This window comes from Aspergillus caelatus, assembly GCF_009193585.1.
Source record: "Aspergillus caelatus strain CBS 763.97 unplaced genomic scaffold BDV27scaffold_15, whole genome shotgun sequence".
NCBI classification, from domain to species: domain Eukaryota; kingdom Fungi; phylum Ascomycota; class Eurotiomycetes; order Eurotiales; family Aspergillaceae; genus Aspergillus; species Aspergillus caelatus.
In genome coordinates this window covers 197-18,050 of record NW_022475278.1, presented here as the reverse complement: position 1 = coordinate 18,050, position 17,854 = coordinate 197, and the positions used below count along the sequence as shown (strand labels likewise).

Sequence of the window (17,854 nt, the reverse complement as noted above, 5' to 3'; positions counted from 1 at the left end):
AACGCGATTCCACGAACTAGCATAACGAAGGGATAATGAGGTTTCATCATGATGCTAGTGGTTATTTGACTTATAACCCACATGTGTAGATACTTCAGGCCATGCGATATCCGTCATAGATCCCTTCGTCCACCTTTTATTTTTTTTATTTTTTTTTCTCTCTATTTTTCCTGCTGCTTGTAGTATTGTACGGCCCAAAATGAAGTCTGGTATTGTTTCTTCGCTGAGTTTTGCCTTTGCTGTTCCCCCTGGTACTGCTAATCCTAATTATAGTAGTACTGGCGGTGTTGATACCTGTAGTACTGTTGGCAATACTGGTGGTACCGGCGGTATTGCCATTGGTGCTGGTGGCCCTGACATTCGTCTTACTAGGGGTACCAGTCGCAACATGCCGGGCAAAACACGTCAGTAAGAAAGATACGTCGAAGGGCGTACGGCCCAAATCAAATTCAGTCCACAAAAAGTATCACTAACAATACATATCTTGAAGCAATGCACGATGCGCGGTATGTATGGCAGATGTCAGGTAACGGATGCCAATGGAAATGTCTGGGTTGCTCCTTGTCATTCGAAAAAGCCCCGGTAGGAAGAGGAAAACCTTAGCACCATATTGCAAGTGCGTTTTGTTTTTGTGTTTTGTTGGAGGGAGCCATACGTACTGATCTTGGATAGTGTGCTACGATAGGGCATCGTCTGTGCAATATTGATACTTTGCGGCTTATGGCGGTGTGTTCGTGAGAGGAGAGATTTAATAAGCTCTGTATCATCTTGCGAGATATCGATACGGGGTTCCTACTTTTCAGCGCGGGGAGGTTGGTATATATATGCATGAATTATATTAACGCTGTCTATGAACAAAATGCTTTTTTCTATCTATGTCTCCTCGGGATATCACTCATATTCCATTCCACATTAAATCTCTTTCTCCTTTACTGATTTATCATCTCCCCCCCCCCCCCCGCGTCGTATTGCTTGTTTCTGCTTTCCTTCTGTTTCGAATTGATCGATGGAAAGTTGAACACCCCAATCAAAAACTAGAACATCAACCACCGTCTAGTTCTGTTCCTTTTCGGACTTTTTCGAGAAGACCTTTTTCACACCATCAATGATCATACCGAGTCCACCGAACAGGTATCCGATTCCGAAGGACCATCCCCTAACGCGGACAGTGTAGATGAAGAAATAAACCAACGCCCAGTTGATAATCACGAAGGCCAGGAAGATACCAAAGCACCGCCACTTATCGCCATCGTGGACGTTAAGTGTGTGCATGTATTCTGTGCCGTTAGCGTAGGGGCAGTATTGGCAGTCGTCCGTGGCGTCCGGGTTGACCAGGTATCCCACTCCAGCGATCTTGGAAACGAAGTCTCCTGCGTACTGTTGGCAGGTGGAGCCTGGGGGAGGGTTGAAGTGGGTAGCTTCCTTCGAGGCACATTCGATGTGGACAGAGGGGAAAACGCTTGAGATCACGCCTCGGAGCCACCAGGTTACTGGGTTGACGTAGTACATCCAGTATTTCCAGAAGACCGGGTAGTCTTGGTATGGACGGACGATACCGTTGAACAGGTTGACCATGACAAAGAAGAATGGAAGGACCTGGGGAGGAGTGTCAGTATGGCGAATCGGATTGGGCATACTAAAATAAAAACTTACGTTGGAAATCACTGTGAACGACGGGGCAAATGCACAAATCCATTGACCCCAGCTGGCCTGGAAGAGGAAGAAAAGCATCGACATGAGAAAGACGTATCCAGCGCTGCTCGAGTCCGTGGGGAAGCCGACTGGGTAGTACCAAAGCAGCCAATAGATCAGGGCAGAAACGATTGCCATCGGAATCTCACAAACAACGTTTGCCGTGCAGAAGGCGAACCATCCGTAGATACGGCTAGGATATTCACGAGCTTCCCAAAGGGCACGGTTGATATAGAACTTGGGGACGATACTGTTTAAGACAATGGGAGGGATCAGAATGATCAAGAAGATAGAGAACATGCGATTTTGCATGCTACTGATTGAGTTATCGAGCATCCAGAACGTCTGTCCTAGTCAGCAATGCCCAAATTCAAAGAGTGGAGGTTACTTACGAATCCGTTGAAAATACCAATAATGACACTGACGAAGAGCTTTCCGTAATAGTACGATGGATCTCTCCAGTACTGTCTGAACAGTCTCTCGGTGAGTAGAACAGTCTGTGTCCATGTAGGAGCAGCAAACTCATATTCGACACCCTTCTCGGCAATTGGGATCTTGCTGCGTTCTTCTCTGATCTGCTGAATTTCGTCCAGAATGCGGCGGTTCTGTTCAGAATTGCGCCACTCTTCATTCCAATCAATAGATCTACCATCCTTCTTAGTCGCCTTCGCTGCTGTTTCGAGGATGAATTCTGCGACATTCTTGGATGGTGGGCAAACGACGCCGCGGTCAGCGAAGTACTTAACCACATCGCGACCTTCAGGGCCAATAGGGCCGAAATAGAACGTGTTTCCGCCGGGGTTAAGAGCCAAGACCATGTCGAACTGCTGGATCAGCATGGATGACGGCTGGTGAATTGTGCACACAATAGCCTGTCCCGCTTGAGAGAGCTTCTTCAGGAATCTCACGATGGAGAAGGCTGCCTGACTGTCCAGACCACTGGTGGGCTCATCCAGGAATAGGAGAAGACTCGGTTTCGCAGCTAGCTCGACACCGATAGTTACTCTCTTCTTCTGTTCAACGTTAAGAGAACCAATGATAGCGTCCTGGATATCCTCCAACTCCAACAGGTCGATAATCTGATTCACATAGTCAAGCTTTTCTTGACGAGGGGTGTCCCTGTCCTGACGAAGAATTGCCGAGAACTCAAGGGCCTCCCGAATGGTCGCGGTATTGTCGTGAAGATCCATTTGTTCACAGAAGCCAGTGCCTCTTTGGAAATCGGTACCGAGAGGATGACCGTCAACAAGCATATCGCCAGTGACCACACCCATCTTCTGACGCTGAGCTAAGGTGTTGAGTAGAGTGGTCTTGCCTGCTCCAGAGGCACCCATTAAAGCGATCATAAGACCGGGCTTCGCATAACCGTTAACGCCGTTCAGAAGTTTCCGTGTCCCATTTCCGTATGGCACCGTGTATTCTACATTCGACCAGGTGAAAACTCGGTCGCTAGCAGAAAGGCGCTGCATGGATTCGCCGTTGCTAGAAGACTTCGCTTCGCCACGTGACAATGCCGCATTATCGCCTGTATTTTGTACTTGCTCTTCATCATTACCTTTGCCGTTTTGCGCTCTGAGTTTCGTGGAACGCTTGGACTTCTTGAAGACCAATGCGCCGCCGCCGCCTCCAACAAATGAGAGAACTTCAGCAGCTATGACAGTGACAAGGAGGTAGAGAACCGTGAAAGCGATGACCACGCCAAAATTGCGCCACAAATGGTGCCGGGTGCTATGGTATGTGAGTGTGTTGATAGTTGAATAGTAACGGACAAGGGGTACTTACAATTGGAAAGTTTCTTCAAGATACCGACTTCCTGCAACGTTTGCCTTACCAAGCTCGGACCCCGTGAGAGCACAACCTTGGTATCTTGGATCCACACCTGGGCCTTGAGGCACGAGCTGCGAAGGAGCACATGGCATAACTCTGTTCGAGAATTCGTTCGTAAGGACTGCCTCATAACTGTACGAAAGCGGGTTCACGTAGAACAACCAACCGAACCAAATTGAGCCATCAATGAGTCCTTGCTTGGGAATGACATAACCCACGAACAGAATCAACACGTTCAGAGCAATACCAGCGAACCTGACGGCATCGTCGATAGTCGGAGATAGTGCTGCGAACATGCGATACAGGGACGTGATACAGAACGTCGTTGTGTACACAAACAAGAAGTAAATAAAGAACTTGGACGCATCCACATCGAGTCCCGTCATGAAATATACGATGATGGTGAACGGCACAACCATGCAGAAGATTGCCGGGAAATCGACCACAACTCGGGCGATTGCCACGGCAGACGGACGGTAGAAGGCATAATCTTTATGGCGTGCGACGATACCACGCCCGGAAACCGCAGGCATCAGTTCCGTTAGCTGCAGCCAACCGAGGAACAAAATCGAAAAGAACAGGGCACCACCACGCGAGAAAGCTCCACTAGTATCCAATGATTCGCCATAGAACAAAGAAGAGACGATAAGACCGTTTGAGACAATAATGAAGTATTTGGTATACAGGGAGGTCTTGTCTCCCCACAGGAGCCAAAATTCTCGCTGCACACAAGCCGCGACTTGTCTGACAATAGAGACCGTGTAAGGGGACTTTTTCGAGACCGTCTTACTCTTTGACTGAGCCACAGTTTTCTGGAAGCGGCGAGTGTCCTCCTGGTTAGTGTCCTGTAGCAATTTCTCGTACGCACAAACTTCATTCCAGATCTGCTTGTATGCTTCACTCTGTTTGAAGATCGCCTCGAGTTCTTCAGCGGTCTTTGGCGTCGACGCTTCGCGGCCTGGCTGGAACTGGCGGGCATTCGGGTCACACAGGGAAGTGAGAAAATCAGCAGTTGTGGATTGTTCCGGGCAATAAAACCCGAGATCCACAAAGTACTGCTTTGCTTCGTTGGCAGGGCCTTGATAGAGCATACGTCCCGCATCGATCACCAGAACCTTGTCCATTAGCTCATAAATACTCTCACCAGCTTGGTACAGAGTAACCAAAGTAGTCCGCTTGCTGACGTCCGTCATGATACGAAGCGACTTGGCATAGTCAAGAGCAGTGCTGGCATCCAGTCCTCTGGTGGAGTTATCCCAGCAGACGACGGAAGATTTAGTTGCGAGCGTTTCAGCGATACTGACACGCTTTCTCTCTCCACCAGAAACACCACGGACATACTCATTACCCACAAGGGTATTCCTTGTATGGGTGATGCCGAACATTTTTAACAGGGCGTCGATAATAATGGGTATACTAGCTTTATCATGTTTCTTTGTCTTGTTAATCAAAGAGAACTTCAGCGTCTGCCAGACCGTGAGGTTCGGGAAATGCTGATCATCTTCCTGGTTGTAGTTCACCTCGCCGCGGAAATGCTTATGCTGCTCTTCCGCTGAGAGGCCACCGTAACTGACCTCACCCTCAACCCCTGCGAAGGCTTCCCGGTCATTGGCAATCGTCTTCAAGAAGGTGGAACAGCCTGCTCCAGGCCTACCAAGCACTAACATCATTTCGCCTTCCCTAACAGCTCCACTGAAGTCGTGGAGCAAGTTTCTTACCGGAGGACGCTTACCGAAGTGGAGAGCAGGTACGAAGCGGCACACGATCTTATACAGGTCGGGACCAAAAGTTCCAATGACAGCATCAGGAAGGGTCCGGACGAAGGAGGCACCTGTCTCGACGCCTTTCACCGTGACATTCTTGAAGGCAACGCCCACCTTCTTCGCCGGCTCTCCTGCCGTCGTTCGTCGTTCCAGATGGCCACCCATCAAAAAGTCACTTAGATCGAACCCACCCTGGTACTCATCCGTAGACGAGGCCTGTTCATCCTCGAGCGCCTTCTCCTCATCGCGACCCTCGGCCCGTGAGCGCCGCCGAGCGTCTTTGGCTGAACGAGTCCGGTGGAGACTGAGCTTGGTGACTTCCCTTCGCATCTCTTCGAATTCCTCCATCGCACCCCGACGGGAAACAGGGTCACCCTGGTTGCGTTCGCCCCATCTTGCGTCCGCATCAGCCGAGGCATCGGTTTCACTGGTCGAGGTCGAGTTTAAAGAATTCAGCGTATGCTCCGAAGCCACCGGGTGGTTGTAGGGGTTCGCAGCCGTATTGGACGATGCCTCAGGCTGACGATGTTCGTCGGCCATTTTGGGAACAGCCTCGTCTCGTGTTCTTTCGTATGTGCGGTATCAGATTCGAAGCCAGCAATCGATGCCCGGTTGAGTATTAATCGTAGTAATAGAATTAGAGATCCGTTAGGACCGGTCTGGTGACTTCTTCAGCCGATTATAAAAAAATATATATATAAATAAGAGATGTCAGATGATTCAAAGTGATTTCAAATGACGGGTATCTGCGGTGGTTGTTTAGTGGGTATAGATACGTATATATATACAGGAATCAATAGAGAAAGACAAAGATTAGGTAGACAATTGAGAAGAAAAGCGACCGCTCTCCTGTACGCGCTTTCCAAGAGGGGAGAGGGTCCAAAATGATATACCAACAAGGGCACCCAAGCGCAACAGAAGAAGCTGTTGACAGGGAAATCGAAGTGGGTGATGGAATTGCATCATGAGTTATATAAACGGCTAGCTGCATTACTAACTCCGGCAACCAAACAACGGGAAAATTCTTTGGATTTGTCAGATCTGGCAGGTGAATAAGGCCAGTGGATACTCATATGTAGGGTCCAATCTCAAGAAACGGAGAAGACGGATTAAACCAGTCAATCAGAAGACAGAATGAGGGCAGAATATCCGTCGAAGAGAGCCGAACGGTGGAGCGCCACAGGAAGAAACGAGAAAAAAAAAAGAAAAAAGTGTATTAAGGAGAGCTCGCCTGAAGGAGCTCGGGTGGGCCACCGAAACCACGCTCGGAGTGGATCTGAGTGGATATTGAGTCAACTTGAGTCAACTTGAGTCGAGCGGAAAATACATTCCTCTGCGGAAACAAGAGTTGGTTATATCCGGTTCTTGACTTTTTTTTTTATGATGTTTCCCACCCCACCCACCCCCATCACGATCATCAGTTGTAGTTTAATGGAGGATTCGGATGGAGAGGAGGTGTGTCTATCTGTCAAAAGAAGCTAAGAAAAGAAAGAAGAAGAAGACCGCTCGCGGGAGGCTGACATGTTGCGGTTTCTTAATCTGGATTAGTGTGGCGGAGATAAACGCCCGGTGTTAGAAAAGATTTGCGTCTTTGCTTACAGAAGGACTCGTGCTTGATGGGGACTAGACCATCGTCCATTACCTCCTCCCACACCATGATTGGTCCAGGGCTTGACCAGCTGCCTATCATGGAACGGGAATGAATGGGGGTTACCCTAAAATTCCCTATGATGGCGAGAACCAACCGGGTTTAGTTCAGGAGTAAACCCGATGGCGGATACCGTGTTCCTTCACTTAAAATGCCTGGAACTAGATAATGAGGTAGATCCGTCGTATTCAGTTATTATAACCAACGGAATATCTTAAGGGCGCCATAAATCCGTTGTGGGTTTAACAGTAACTCCGTGCAAAACAGAAAAGAGCTTAAGTCTTCCCTGCGTGCTTACATATTGAAATTCAATTCGAGCATTGTATTCCGTACATAGTACGGATTTTGAATTAATATAGTCTACTATTGTCATGGGTCTCTCTCTCGCTCAATTCAGGAAGTTGGAACCTTGATGACGCGCATCTCAAAACTTGCGCTTGCGATATCTCTCTTGAGAAGAAAAGAGTTGGATGAGAAGATTAGGAAAAAAGAACAAGTCTAAGAAGAAGAGCCTAGTCGCCCCTATGCTTACACTCGCTTGGAAATTCTTCGGACGAACCAAGATATAAAGTCGCTGAACTTTGTCGGCACTGGCCGTTCAACAATGCATCCAGGCTCTTTTTTTTTTTTTACTTAGGTTTACTCGGATCTCTTCCCGGGTTAGGGGTTGGTCGGCACCCCACCGAAGAGAAAAGAACCTTAGGTCGACTCAGTTGGCTGCACCGCACGGACCTTTGCCGGCCTCGAACGAGTCAGCCGTTCGGCAATTGCCTTCTCGGAATCCCGGCCTATCAACTGGTGATGCAGCAGCAGCAGCAGCAACAGCAACAGTAATCGTCCCTCTTATTAGTCCAAGTTGATCGCTTAGACCGCTTTTCCGATGTATATCTTAAGTTTTCTGTCTCCAGCTGTCTAAGTTTGCCCTCAAGCCACCAATCTGATAGATCATCATCGAGGCTTGCTTATTATATCTTGGCATTCTCCATAGCGGATCATGGCGTCCAATGGCTTACGGCCCAAGGTTTCCATAAATTCGAGGCTGTGTTGATTTCTCAGCTATCTGCATCTTATCTTTAGGATTGATTATACATAAGTATCTACTGGAATATTCGACTGACGATATCGATTATAAATGCGGTTCTTGGCTTCACTCTCCTTGAGAAATTAGGTCGAAACCAGGATCTAGTCTAATCTATATCAGTATTAGTTCATGTGTCCTGCTTACTCCGTTGAGATCACATGTCAGAAGATGCAACTAACCCCAAGGTTCCACTGTAGCCTGCAGTATAAATAGTATCCCTGTTACTAGTATATTAGGTATGTTAGTCAAACCCGCCGCTTAGGCCGCAATTACAAAAAGCATATCTATCACGGATGAGTTTCAATCGCATGGACGTACAGAAAAGATTCGCGTCACCTTTCCAAAAAAAAAAAAAAAAAAAAAAATCCCCCGTTCTTACGTGGCACTGTTTATGCAACCCCGAGGAACTTGGAACTATACACCGAGTACAAATGATGACACTCCAATGGAAACACTGGTAGTTTCTGGCCTACCACATCCTAATCGTACTGTCATCACCGGCTATCAATTACCACTTTTTTTGAGTCATTGGGGGAGGTTTATCAATACCCCCTTGACATAATATGATGCAGCATCCATGCCACCCACACCTTCACGTATCACACCGCATATTTGTAAGGAATCGGTTACAGCTCAGATTCCCATAGGCCAATGTATCCGGATATCCGTTGGTGCTTACAAAGCCTATCTTATGCAATTATTCCCATTTAACGACGATTCCCGGTCATGAACGGGGAATGTTCGCATCGACAATAGGACTAATGCAACTCTATCGCCTAAGCCAAGCGTAATCGGTCACTACCGAAAAGGCCCAGCCTTTTGATTATTTATGTAATGAGTGCGATCCATTCTTTCCTATACTTAGGGATCGTGTTTTCTATAGATCACTGTTAATGGATGCTTATTTTGAGAAGTCTTAATCAGTAGAACATAAAGTAAGTAGTAGGATCATGTTCTTGGGGTGCTCAACTGTCGGAGATGAGAGACTAGACCCGGAACATGTAGATAACACTTTACAGACCCCATTATGACACAGCAGGCGAATAGTCTAGCATTCGTGACCTGTTCTCACCTCAATCCCTATGCATTTCCCGGAATCGACTGTTGGACCAGCCAACGTCGGTTGCCAGCTTCGAAACCTGATTTCTCAGAATGCCAACTTGATACCTGCATGAAACACTACCTACTATACTATGTAGAGGTAGGCAGCAGCATTGATGCCCAATTAAATGCCACAAGGAGGCGAATTGTGGGCCTTTGTGAGCACAATTGTTTGGTCTGGAGCATTTGAGATATACCTACATGCATAAACGTGATAGCGCAGATTCGGAAAACTAAGAATCTGATACATTTAGTTCATTTACCAAACCTCGTGCTTCCTAAAGATCGGCGATGTCAATCTGACACAGCTCGCTAGGCTCGGAAGAGACGGTTATTTATATTTAGTTAACATATATTACTTAATCATAGAATGAGAGCCACTGTCATAACTCGCAGAATATAGACTATGGAAAAGCGAATAGCAAAGGAGCAGATATCTATCAGGCCAAGCGCGTCTGCCCACACTATGTAGAAGAATACCATAAAGTTAATAAATATTAAAGGATACAAATACAAATAGAAGATACTAAGACTAAAATATTCAAACTACTAGAAGGATAATAGCGACATAAAATGTGGAAGCCAGCTTCTAAGCAGTAGATCTTACAATGCTTTTACACGTTGTTATCTAGGATTAGAGGATCGCAACCTAGATTGATAGTAGTAGTCTTTTGGACATGTGGGATACTAGAACCTGATCAGGATCATGGAGTTAGAAAAGTTGATAACTACTATTATACTTATCACCCTGAGTTTCTTGAGAGCGTTATTGATAACGTTGTACTCGTTTACTTATGATAGTCTATCTGTAAACAGTACATGTGAGCCTCGTTTATATGGTACTGTTGACGATAACTATCCAATGAAAGGCTTTGTATATTTCCCAGGTATAGATCCTAGTAACCCTTTTTCATAAGTAAGTCGTAGTATAACAAGATGAGGACTTGAGGCACAGAACTGTTATCAGCAGATGTTGCCAACTGTTTGTGTCTAACTTTGACTAAATTTACAAGATGGGTGATGAGCTTTGTTCAAATGCGAACCCGATACTTTAGCCACTAGTACGTGACCCTGTGTCGAATTACACCCAGACGGTATATTCACGTTTCTATACTAGGAGCAGTTCAGGGGTTTCAATATTATACAGTTTCTGCCTACGAACCCAGTGGATCTCGTCGCTTCGGTACTTCATCTTGGCCTGGCAATTAGAGAGTGGAGCTCTTTCGAAGTCGAAACACCCTACTAGGGTGATGCAGAGAAACTAGACCTACTCGCACAAACTCGCCCATTCATCGTCTCACTTGACATCGATAAAAAACTTCTGCAGCACCGCATTACAATCGCCACTGGAATACTGCGTTGAAGCATTCCTAACAAGGGGATTCTTACGATAACAGCAATATTGAGATAGACTAGAGTCAAAGAACTATGAACCAGTACTGGGACATTGTCAACAATAAGCTGGACTATGTTGTACTTATGTAATACTTTTAGTACAGGACTCTAAATTTGCCTCGCCAATTCGTCCAAATATCCGATGACCCTCTCAGCCAGAATCCGTCTTGGCTCCGCTTGGTCGGGGTCACTTAGCGCATGTGAAGCATTGGGGATAATCATACTCTTCGGGTGCCAGGACTGTCCCGCTGCGGTGGACCAGCGTTTCAACAAACCCTCCTTGTTCACCCACGGTGGCACAGACTGATCTCTTCCCGAGTACAACACCATAAGCTTAGATTTTAGAAGCCCACGGAGCCCAATGACACCAAATGTCTGTTGAAGCTGTTCATCACTCAGATCCGAACTAAACAGGTCGTCCTCGTCAGGCTTTTGTGGGCTATCAGGACTAGCCAGGCTAAGGAACCGGCGACTGCTGACAGCTGTAGATGATGGGTATCCGATTCTGGCGGTCACTGAAAGGGGGACGATAGTTTCAACTGTATCGTCATCCTCGTAGGTATTCTTCTTCGCACCTGCAACCGCTTTACGGTAAAGCTCTTGCATTACTTCTGGGCTGTCTCTTTCCGTCCCGTCATTCAAGACGCTAAGAATACTTTCCCTGTCCGAGACAGGTGCCTGCATAATCGCACCATCGACAGGAGTCCTCGTCAATGGTTCAATTTCCCTATCCAGAACTGGATGTCTAGGTCTTGGGTTCGGACAGCTAAGGTAATGCATCACATCTTGACTCCCCGTCGAATGGCCCATGATGACTACCTTTCCGGGCCCAAAGAGCTGTTTCTTATAATCACGCACATACTGAACACACTGCGCAAGCTCATCGATATCTTTCCCCAGACGACCTACGCCCCACCCATTGTAAGAAGAGGACAAAACCAGCGAGAAAACGGACCATTCGCTGTGTTGCAGCGCCGCGACCAAGTCCGTCATATAATCAACGGTCCAAAGTCCATCTGACAAACCCCCGATGAAAATGAGACTGTGCGGCTTCCTTTGATTTCCTCTTGTGAACTCGAAGGCAACTAGTCTCTCAGCCTAGGTGGGATACTGGTATTAGCCACAAATTAGGAACCCAGCCACGGACAATGACATACATATTGATGCAAAATCCCCGGCTGGCCCTTGGCCAACGCATTTGGTAACTTCAGCTGCATGATCACGCTGTCTCGCAGATACCGCTATGCAGCTCAGAGAAGCCAACTTAGATTGGATATCAAGTTCCTTAACGACTAAACACTAGAAATGGTAAGATCAGATAAGACAATGGACCACAGATGCAAAAGATAATAAAAATCAGATAAGACGGAAGTTGGGATTAAATAACGCCAAGACGGGAAAAATATCCGTTCAACACCAACACCAGTGACTAAGCCTCGATAAGAACCAACTACAACTGGAAATGCTGATTGTTCCCTTTACCTCTGTTCTTTCAGACTTGTTTGCCGAGTTTCGTATGTCCCGTACTCTCTAGATGTCTTATTATAGTATCTAGGCTTATCTCTATGATGACACTGGTTTCTCCTGATATGCTTAAGGGTATAACTTATAAGTATGTGCTATATGTGCATAATACCGTATGTATGTACAGTATATATGAAAGCAGATAAATGACATTGCCACTTACCTAGTAGGTACTCTACAGTACATTGATACCGAATTCCCGATAAACTCCCCTTTGCTATTAAAATGATTTCAAGTCTTTAAGATTGCACTGGAACGTTTCTAGGGCAGTGGAGAATCAGCGGTTTTCCCCTGGATAATGGCACGTTTTAGTGCATGTACCTTTAGTCGAGGAACTAATCTTACCCCTGTGATTTCAGATCGATGAATATATTTTTTGGTCATTTTCAATGTCCTTGGGCCTTAGCTAATGGTATTCCTTTGATTTGGATGTTAATTATATTCTCCTAGAGGAGAGAAAAGCAAGCTATGTCTCGAATGTATGGATTCAGGTTGGGGTTTGATTGATCAGATTTATGATCGCACGATCATGTCTGTTCACTGCCTTCTCTGACAATTTCAACCTCTCTAACGCGCTTTTACATGACGCGATTCCAGAGTGAAGCGGCACCGGTCCTTCTTTTTATCTCGTTGAGTTACAGGGAACCAACGGCTGCGGACCTAGCAAATATCTAGCGGGCTATTATGGACTACATCGCAATGCCATAGGCGAGGACCACATTGTTCGCGTGTTCAGTCTTACTCTTGTGAACGATTTCCAAGATTAGAAGCCCTCCAATGTCCATCTCAGTTACATTCTTGGTAGACCATTCTCCGTGCTATCTAACCTCCTAGTCTTTATCGGTGCCGCGAGAGTTACGGCTATGTTGGATCTTGGTAGGTCCTTGCAGCAGGATGAGGTGATACTAACTGACGCTAGTCCACGTCGATAGTCTATGGAGCATATGACTGTGACATCTCATCTCGGAATCGAGGTGGTATCTCTAAACTCTCCTCAGGAAAGCTCAAACCACCTGATAGGAATTGACGGCCAGGTCTACAAGGTCAGGGTACGCGCTAGCACCGGATTTTGACGCCAAGGGAGACTTGACATCGGCTCTATCCGTAAAGCACATCCCAAAACTGCCGGGGCTCCCCGAAATGTGGTTGTCAAAGCTACTACAACAACCTGTTTCGACATCTTATAGGAGCCTCCTACTAGCGCCTATACTGATTCTATCATAGACCACAACGTGTTTTACTGGGACAAATGGGAAGACTGCACCTTAATAACGGGAGGGGCGTTCACCGGAACTTCAGAACACATTAATATTCTCAGAAATTGCGTGGGCTAGAACTAGAAGAATGACATGTACTCTAGAGATGACTGCAATAGATACAAAGGGACAGTATATCTTTATCCAGAGTACCGTTGTTCAGTCCTTTTAGGATTATTCTGTTCATACACTTCTTCCAAGTGTTAGTAGTTATGCCAGAGGTGCATATAGTTATCATACCCTAGCTGCAGCAGTTGCAGTGGCAATGGCCGTCAATACTTCGACCCTGAATATTGTATTGGAGGGACAGATACAAGTCCACAACCACAACAAAACCAACCCACATGCGCAATGAGTATAGCCGCAACTGATTCATGCAACAGGACTTTTCGTTACAAGCCACCTCAAACACTTCACGCGCGACATGTTTCACGACCGAATGTTCAACCGTCCTACACTGCGAAATCAAGTATCGACAACCACCACAGAAACGACCACAAATGTCTGTCCGATTATCGTAAATCCCAGACCAACTGAGAAATGGGGTCCCAATGGCCCCATTCCAACATTCGGATTCGACAATAAAAAGAAAGCCAGCGGTAAGGGACCGGCAACAAAGCAAGCCTACCATCACCGCTACTTCTGAGCCCCCTCATACAACAGCCCTTACCATTGCCCACTATCAGTGGCTCAGGTTTGCTTCTATACTACTGCCTCAAAGACTATAACAATAGCTCGTGCACATCTTCTGAGTTAGACAAATATAATTTAGTCTCCCCGTGTGATTATAGAAACTCTCTAAACTCCCCGAAGCCCGCCATAGGCTTACATATATTCCGACCCCTACAAACAAACACCATCACTTCCGTCCAATAGGCAGACAATCAATCGGACTATAGTCCTAAGAAGGGCATCAAACTTGTCAAGGATGATGCACGTACCATCACACCATCATTACTTATACGCGACTAAACTAACACAAATTAGTGTATAGATACCTTAGCGGTTCAGCGTGATATGCAAGGGTGGTATCACCGAGAAATACGGTGGCAGCTGCATCGTGTTATCCGGTATTAGCTGTGTACAGTAGCTGATATATAGCCAGAAAACAGACAACAAATGTAGCTGCAACGAGAACAAATGCACGCCAGATAGTCCGGTTCGTCGTGCAAGTGGCACGTGTAGGAAAAATCAACAGATTTCCGATGCGAGGGTGAAGTTAGTCCCACCAAGTGAAGTGGATATTTCTTCAGCATACAGTTTACCTCATTCCTGGTGCAAAGAAATCTGACAACCACCGCTGCTTAATTTTGGAGCTCGGCTGCAGGGATTTGAGTGGATTGTAGTGTGAGATATATGTAGTATCGGATGAATCATCTGAGTGTAAATACTATTTATATCTGCGATTTGGCCTGGAGGATGTTATCATGCTCAGAAGGAAAGGAAATTGGGAATATAACGCCCGTACCATTGACAGTCCCGGGACCTGGTTTTCTATGCACATCTTTTGCCAACTCCAAATACATTTCCGGTAAATCTAAGGAGATCAGTAAAGCATGGGTGCAAGAAAGAATCAAAGCCCACCCAGTAGAAGAACATATCAAGCGTAAAGCTTACGTAGTAGAGCAAACCATACTGCAATAACCTAGTCTATGTCAATTTATGCGCAGTTATAATGAGATAACTAAACTCACCAGCTAATAATACGGACTACACCGATTGATAAAGGGAAGGATATAGATCTCACAGTCTTCATGAAGGTTCTAAATAAAATGATTACTTCCAGCTGAGAACAGGTGACATGATTCCTCTCCTTCGTTTAAAGCCTCTCCTCCTTTACAAAACCATATCTAGAATTGATCTAGAGTATATTTAAGGTTCTTTTCGGCCTGTCAATGAACTATATATATACCAAGCATGACTATGTCTCTGTAGGATCCCGATGTATGGACTACGGTATTCCAAGGTTTTGAACTGTATGTTACTAATAGGCAATAACACTATTCTCAATAATTAAAGGAATAGATATGGACAGACGGTATTCAGTATGTACGAGCAGCTTTGAAACAACTGGAGGTACGGTTACAGAGGGAATTGGTATATAAATGCCCATCAGCTTGGATGCATTGGTATCCAGTTCCAGTTTCAGACTAGCAGCATAGATACTTGTGGCCAAAATGATGCCTATTGCAGAGTTTTACAAGATGTGGCTTGTTCTATAGTGATACTATTGTCTGTTACTGATTACGATAGTGTGGTTTGGCAGATGGTACGCATGCTATTGGTATAGCAGGGTATGGATATGTATATATATATGTGTGTATTTACATGTATCGGAGAGATTCTAAGCATCGGTTTTAGAGGATGTAGATAGATATATGTCCAAATCATACTGTGTACTTTCCAATGCTAGGAGAATGTAGATTATAGATCAATGAGTATATAAGTATGATGAGAACATGATGAACGGTGAAAAGAAAGCCCACAGACTGTATCAGACTCACTTCCTGGGTTCTACGGGAGTAGGTGATGAATAGCGGGCCTATAAAGGGAAGACTACGTGTCTAATGCAATATCATTCGTTAATAAGGATATAAGAGCTTGTGTTGAGACATTCGATGCGGTTAAGCTACATAGATTGCATGCATTGTTTTACTGGTTCAAAACCTGTTATCCAGTCCACGGAAGATTACAATAACAAGGTGAATAAAAACCCCCTATCATCGCTCGACTGCGAGAAAATGACGTTCTCCAGTAAACCATCCCTGCAAAGACACCTGGAGACATGGGGTTGTTCGGCTTGGGAGAGTCGGCCAAATCCACGTAGTTAGAAGCAGTTCAGTCTCACCTGACCTGGTTATTCCAAACAAGTGGACAGTACCTCGATGCAAGATGATCCAACGACTGGATACGCATAGGGATAATGCAGCATGCATCTCTTCTCGGCATTACATAAAACGCACAGAGACCGAGTTCCCAGGTCAGTGCTGCAAGTACACGTAGGCCCGGGCATGCCCAAGGCAGATGGAAAATGTTGATCCCAACACAGACACACACGAGCCGTTAGACTTCATCAAATTGCCATGTGAGTGACATGGCCATCGGGCATACTGGCAGATGTGGAATGTAACATCAACGTAATCCCCAGCATGTGGGCAAAACCAGAACGCCACCAATTGAATAGACGCGAAGTCCAATTGTGTAGCCTTGCTTCCCTCGCACAGGGAACGATATCAGTGCGCGTGACAAGAGATCGTATCAGTTGGGTATACACACAGGACGGGAGATATCCTTCAACCCGGTTGGGGGTGGGAAAGGGATACAGAGAGTGATATCATCGACTCTGATCGTCAGGTATTGAATTGATGATCTATGACACGACGATCCAAATCTGAAGAATGCTGTCGGGTCCGAGCGAGATTGACTTCGTTCAGGGCGTTTCAAAGCGGTCTGTTCTTGTTCCCCCCTTGCATCAATTGTTGTTTTTGCGCCCCCCCCGGCCCTCCCCTGGAGAAGTAGTTAGTGAGTCAGTTTTTTAGTCCGCACCGAGTCTCCAGTCTCCATATTCCATTTCTAGCTAGACGACTTGATCGGTTCATAGATAGTATACATAGAGACCATGATAGCTGTGATCCTTGCCAAGCACCGTAGTTTTGTCTGAGAATTCCTTTTTTTTTATTATTTTTTTTTTAAGTTGCCTTCTATTTAAAGATACATAAAACATAATAGAATAAAACGTTGGACCAATTTCGTATTCGCGTTTCAACAATTTTAAAAGTTGGTAAATTTCCCACGGCTCTTGATATGCCCAACTAAGAGGGAATCGATTGTGTTGAATGAAGCCAGGGGCTGAAACGAGGGACAACCTCCGAATCAGCCTCTCTCTCAATGGCCCACTTAGCCGCGTTACATTTCCTTGTAACTCAGCAGTTATGCAGATCCGCGTCTCGTAGCGCGACCATAACGATTTAGTGGCAAGTCATTGTCAGCACCAGCCCCAATACTTTCGTGATGTCCGAACCCAACGACAAGTATTCTAGAGTAGATCATACTAGTTAGGAAACTAGTGAGGTTCTAGTAAACGTATCTGGCTGGTATGCTGTTACCTAGTAGTAGTAGTCCAGACTATGCCTTGCTCTGGATAGCTTCGCGCCTCTTTACCTGCTTCCAACCACACCGGATGAGGTGTGGTTGCCTTCATTGGCGACTACTTTTACTCTCCTGCCTGTTAGGGGCAGGACACCGAGGAGTCCAACGCTTTCCAATACCGCCTGGTTCTAGATGTATGACAAGGCTAGTGGTTTCGTATGACTCCGTTTCTTCCCTTTCGGATGGAACTAGTGAACCAGCCATCATGAAGAGCACCGAGAGACCGATGGCTGGTATGAGGTTCGAGATAAGAGTTCATTTCCTGCGTCGAAGGGCCATCGAAGAAATTTCCGAAAAAAGCAACTTCAGGACACGCGCAGATGCCAGAGCCACGTTTTTATGATCGTCTGAAACTGGATCCCTGTCAGGATGTGGGGGATAAAAATCCGGTCTTGGTTTTGGACATAAATTTATTTAT

At 45.9% G+C, this 17,854-nt stretch overlaps 4 protein-coding genes across 4 annotated transcripts; all 4 read right to left on the bottom strand.

Annotated features, from left to right (window-relative positions):
- Positions 1 to 971: 971 nt before the first annotated feature.
- atrF (ABC drug exporter AtrF) lies at positions 972 to 5,822 on the bottom strand (the record flags this gene model as incomplete). Its single annotated transcript, XM_032074175.1, has 4 exons — positions 972 to 1,596; positions 1,654 to 2,037; positions 2,085 to 3,420; positions 3,475 to 5,822. 4 exons carry the CDS (start codon positions 5,820 to 5,822, stop codon positions 1,054 to 1,056), a joined length of 4,611 nt encoding a protein of 1,536 aa, XP_031932142.1. The 3' UTR covers positions 972 to 1,053.
- A 191-nt stretch (positions 5,823 to 6,013) lies between these two features.
- On the bottom strand, positions 6,014 to 6,657 carry BDV27DRAFT_121302 (uncharacterized protein). Its single transcript, XM_032065333.1, has 2 exons — positions 6,616 to 6,657; positions 6,014 to 6,560 (listed from the first exon to the last, which is right to left on the bottom strand). Exon 2 carries the CDS (start codon positions 6,271 to 6,273, stop codon positions 6,076 to 6,078), a length of 198 nt encoding a protein of 65 aa, XP_031932141.1. The 5' UTR covers positions 6,274 to 6,560; positions 6,616 to 6,657; the 3' UTR covers positions 6,014 to 6,075.
- A 3,906-nt stretch (positions 6,658 to 10,563) lies between these two features.
- Positions 10,564 to 11,860, bottom strand: BDV27DRAFT_121299 (putative esterase). Its single transcript, XM_032065332.1, has 2 exons — positions 11,665 to 11,860; positions 10,564 to 11,605 (listed from the first exon to the last, which is right to left on the bottom strand). Exons 1-2 carry the CDS (start codon positions 11,722 to 11,724, stop codon positions 10,616 to 10,618), a joined length of 1,050 nt encoding a protein of 349 aa, XP_031932140.1. The 5' UTR covers positions 11,725 to 11,860; the 3' UTR covers positions 10,564 to 10,615.
- Positions 11,861 to 16,053: 4,193 nt separating this feature from the next.
- Positions 16,054 to 16,318, bottom strand: BDV27DRAFT_121298 (uncharacterized protein). The gene has a single exon (XM_032065331.1). It carries the CDS (start codon positions 16,298 to 16,300, stop codon positions 16,145 to 16,147), a length of 156 nt encoding a protein of 51 aa, XP_031932139.1. The 5' UTR covers positions 16,301 to 16,318; the 3' UTR covers positions 16,054 to 16,144.
- Positions 16,319 to 17,854: the final 1,536 nt, after the last annotated feature.

Coding starts and splice junctions, on each gene's coding strand:
- BDV27DRAFT_121299 (XM_032065332.1), bottom strand. CDS start 11,724: ATGCAGCTGAAGTTACCAAATGCGTTGGCCAAGGGCCAGCCGGGGATT. Junction 11,606..11,664: donor CGGGGATTTTGCATCAATAT/GTATGTCATTGT, acceptor TATCCCACCTAG/GCTGAGAGACTAGTTGCCTT.
- BDV27DRAFT_121298 (XM_032065331.1), bottom strand. CDS start 16,300: ATGCCCGGGCCTACGTGTACTTGCAGCACTGACCTGGGAACTCGGTCT.
- BDV27DRAFT_121302 (XM_032065333.1), bottom strand. CDS start 6,273: ATGCAGCTAGCCGTTTATATAACTCATGATGCAATTCCATCACCCACT.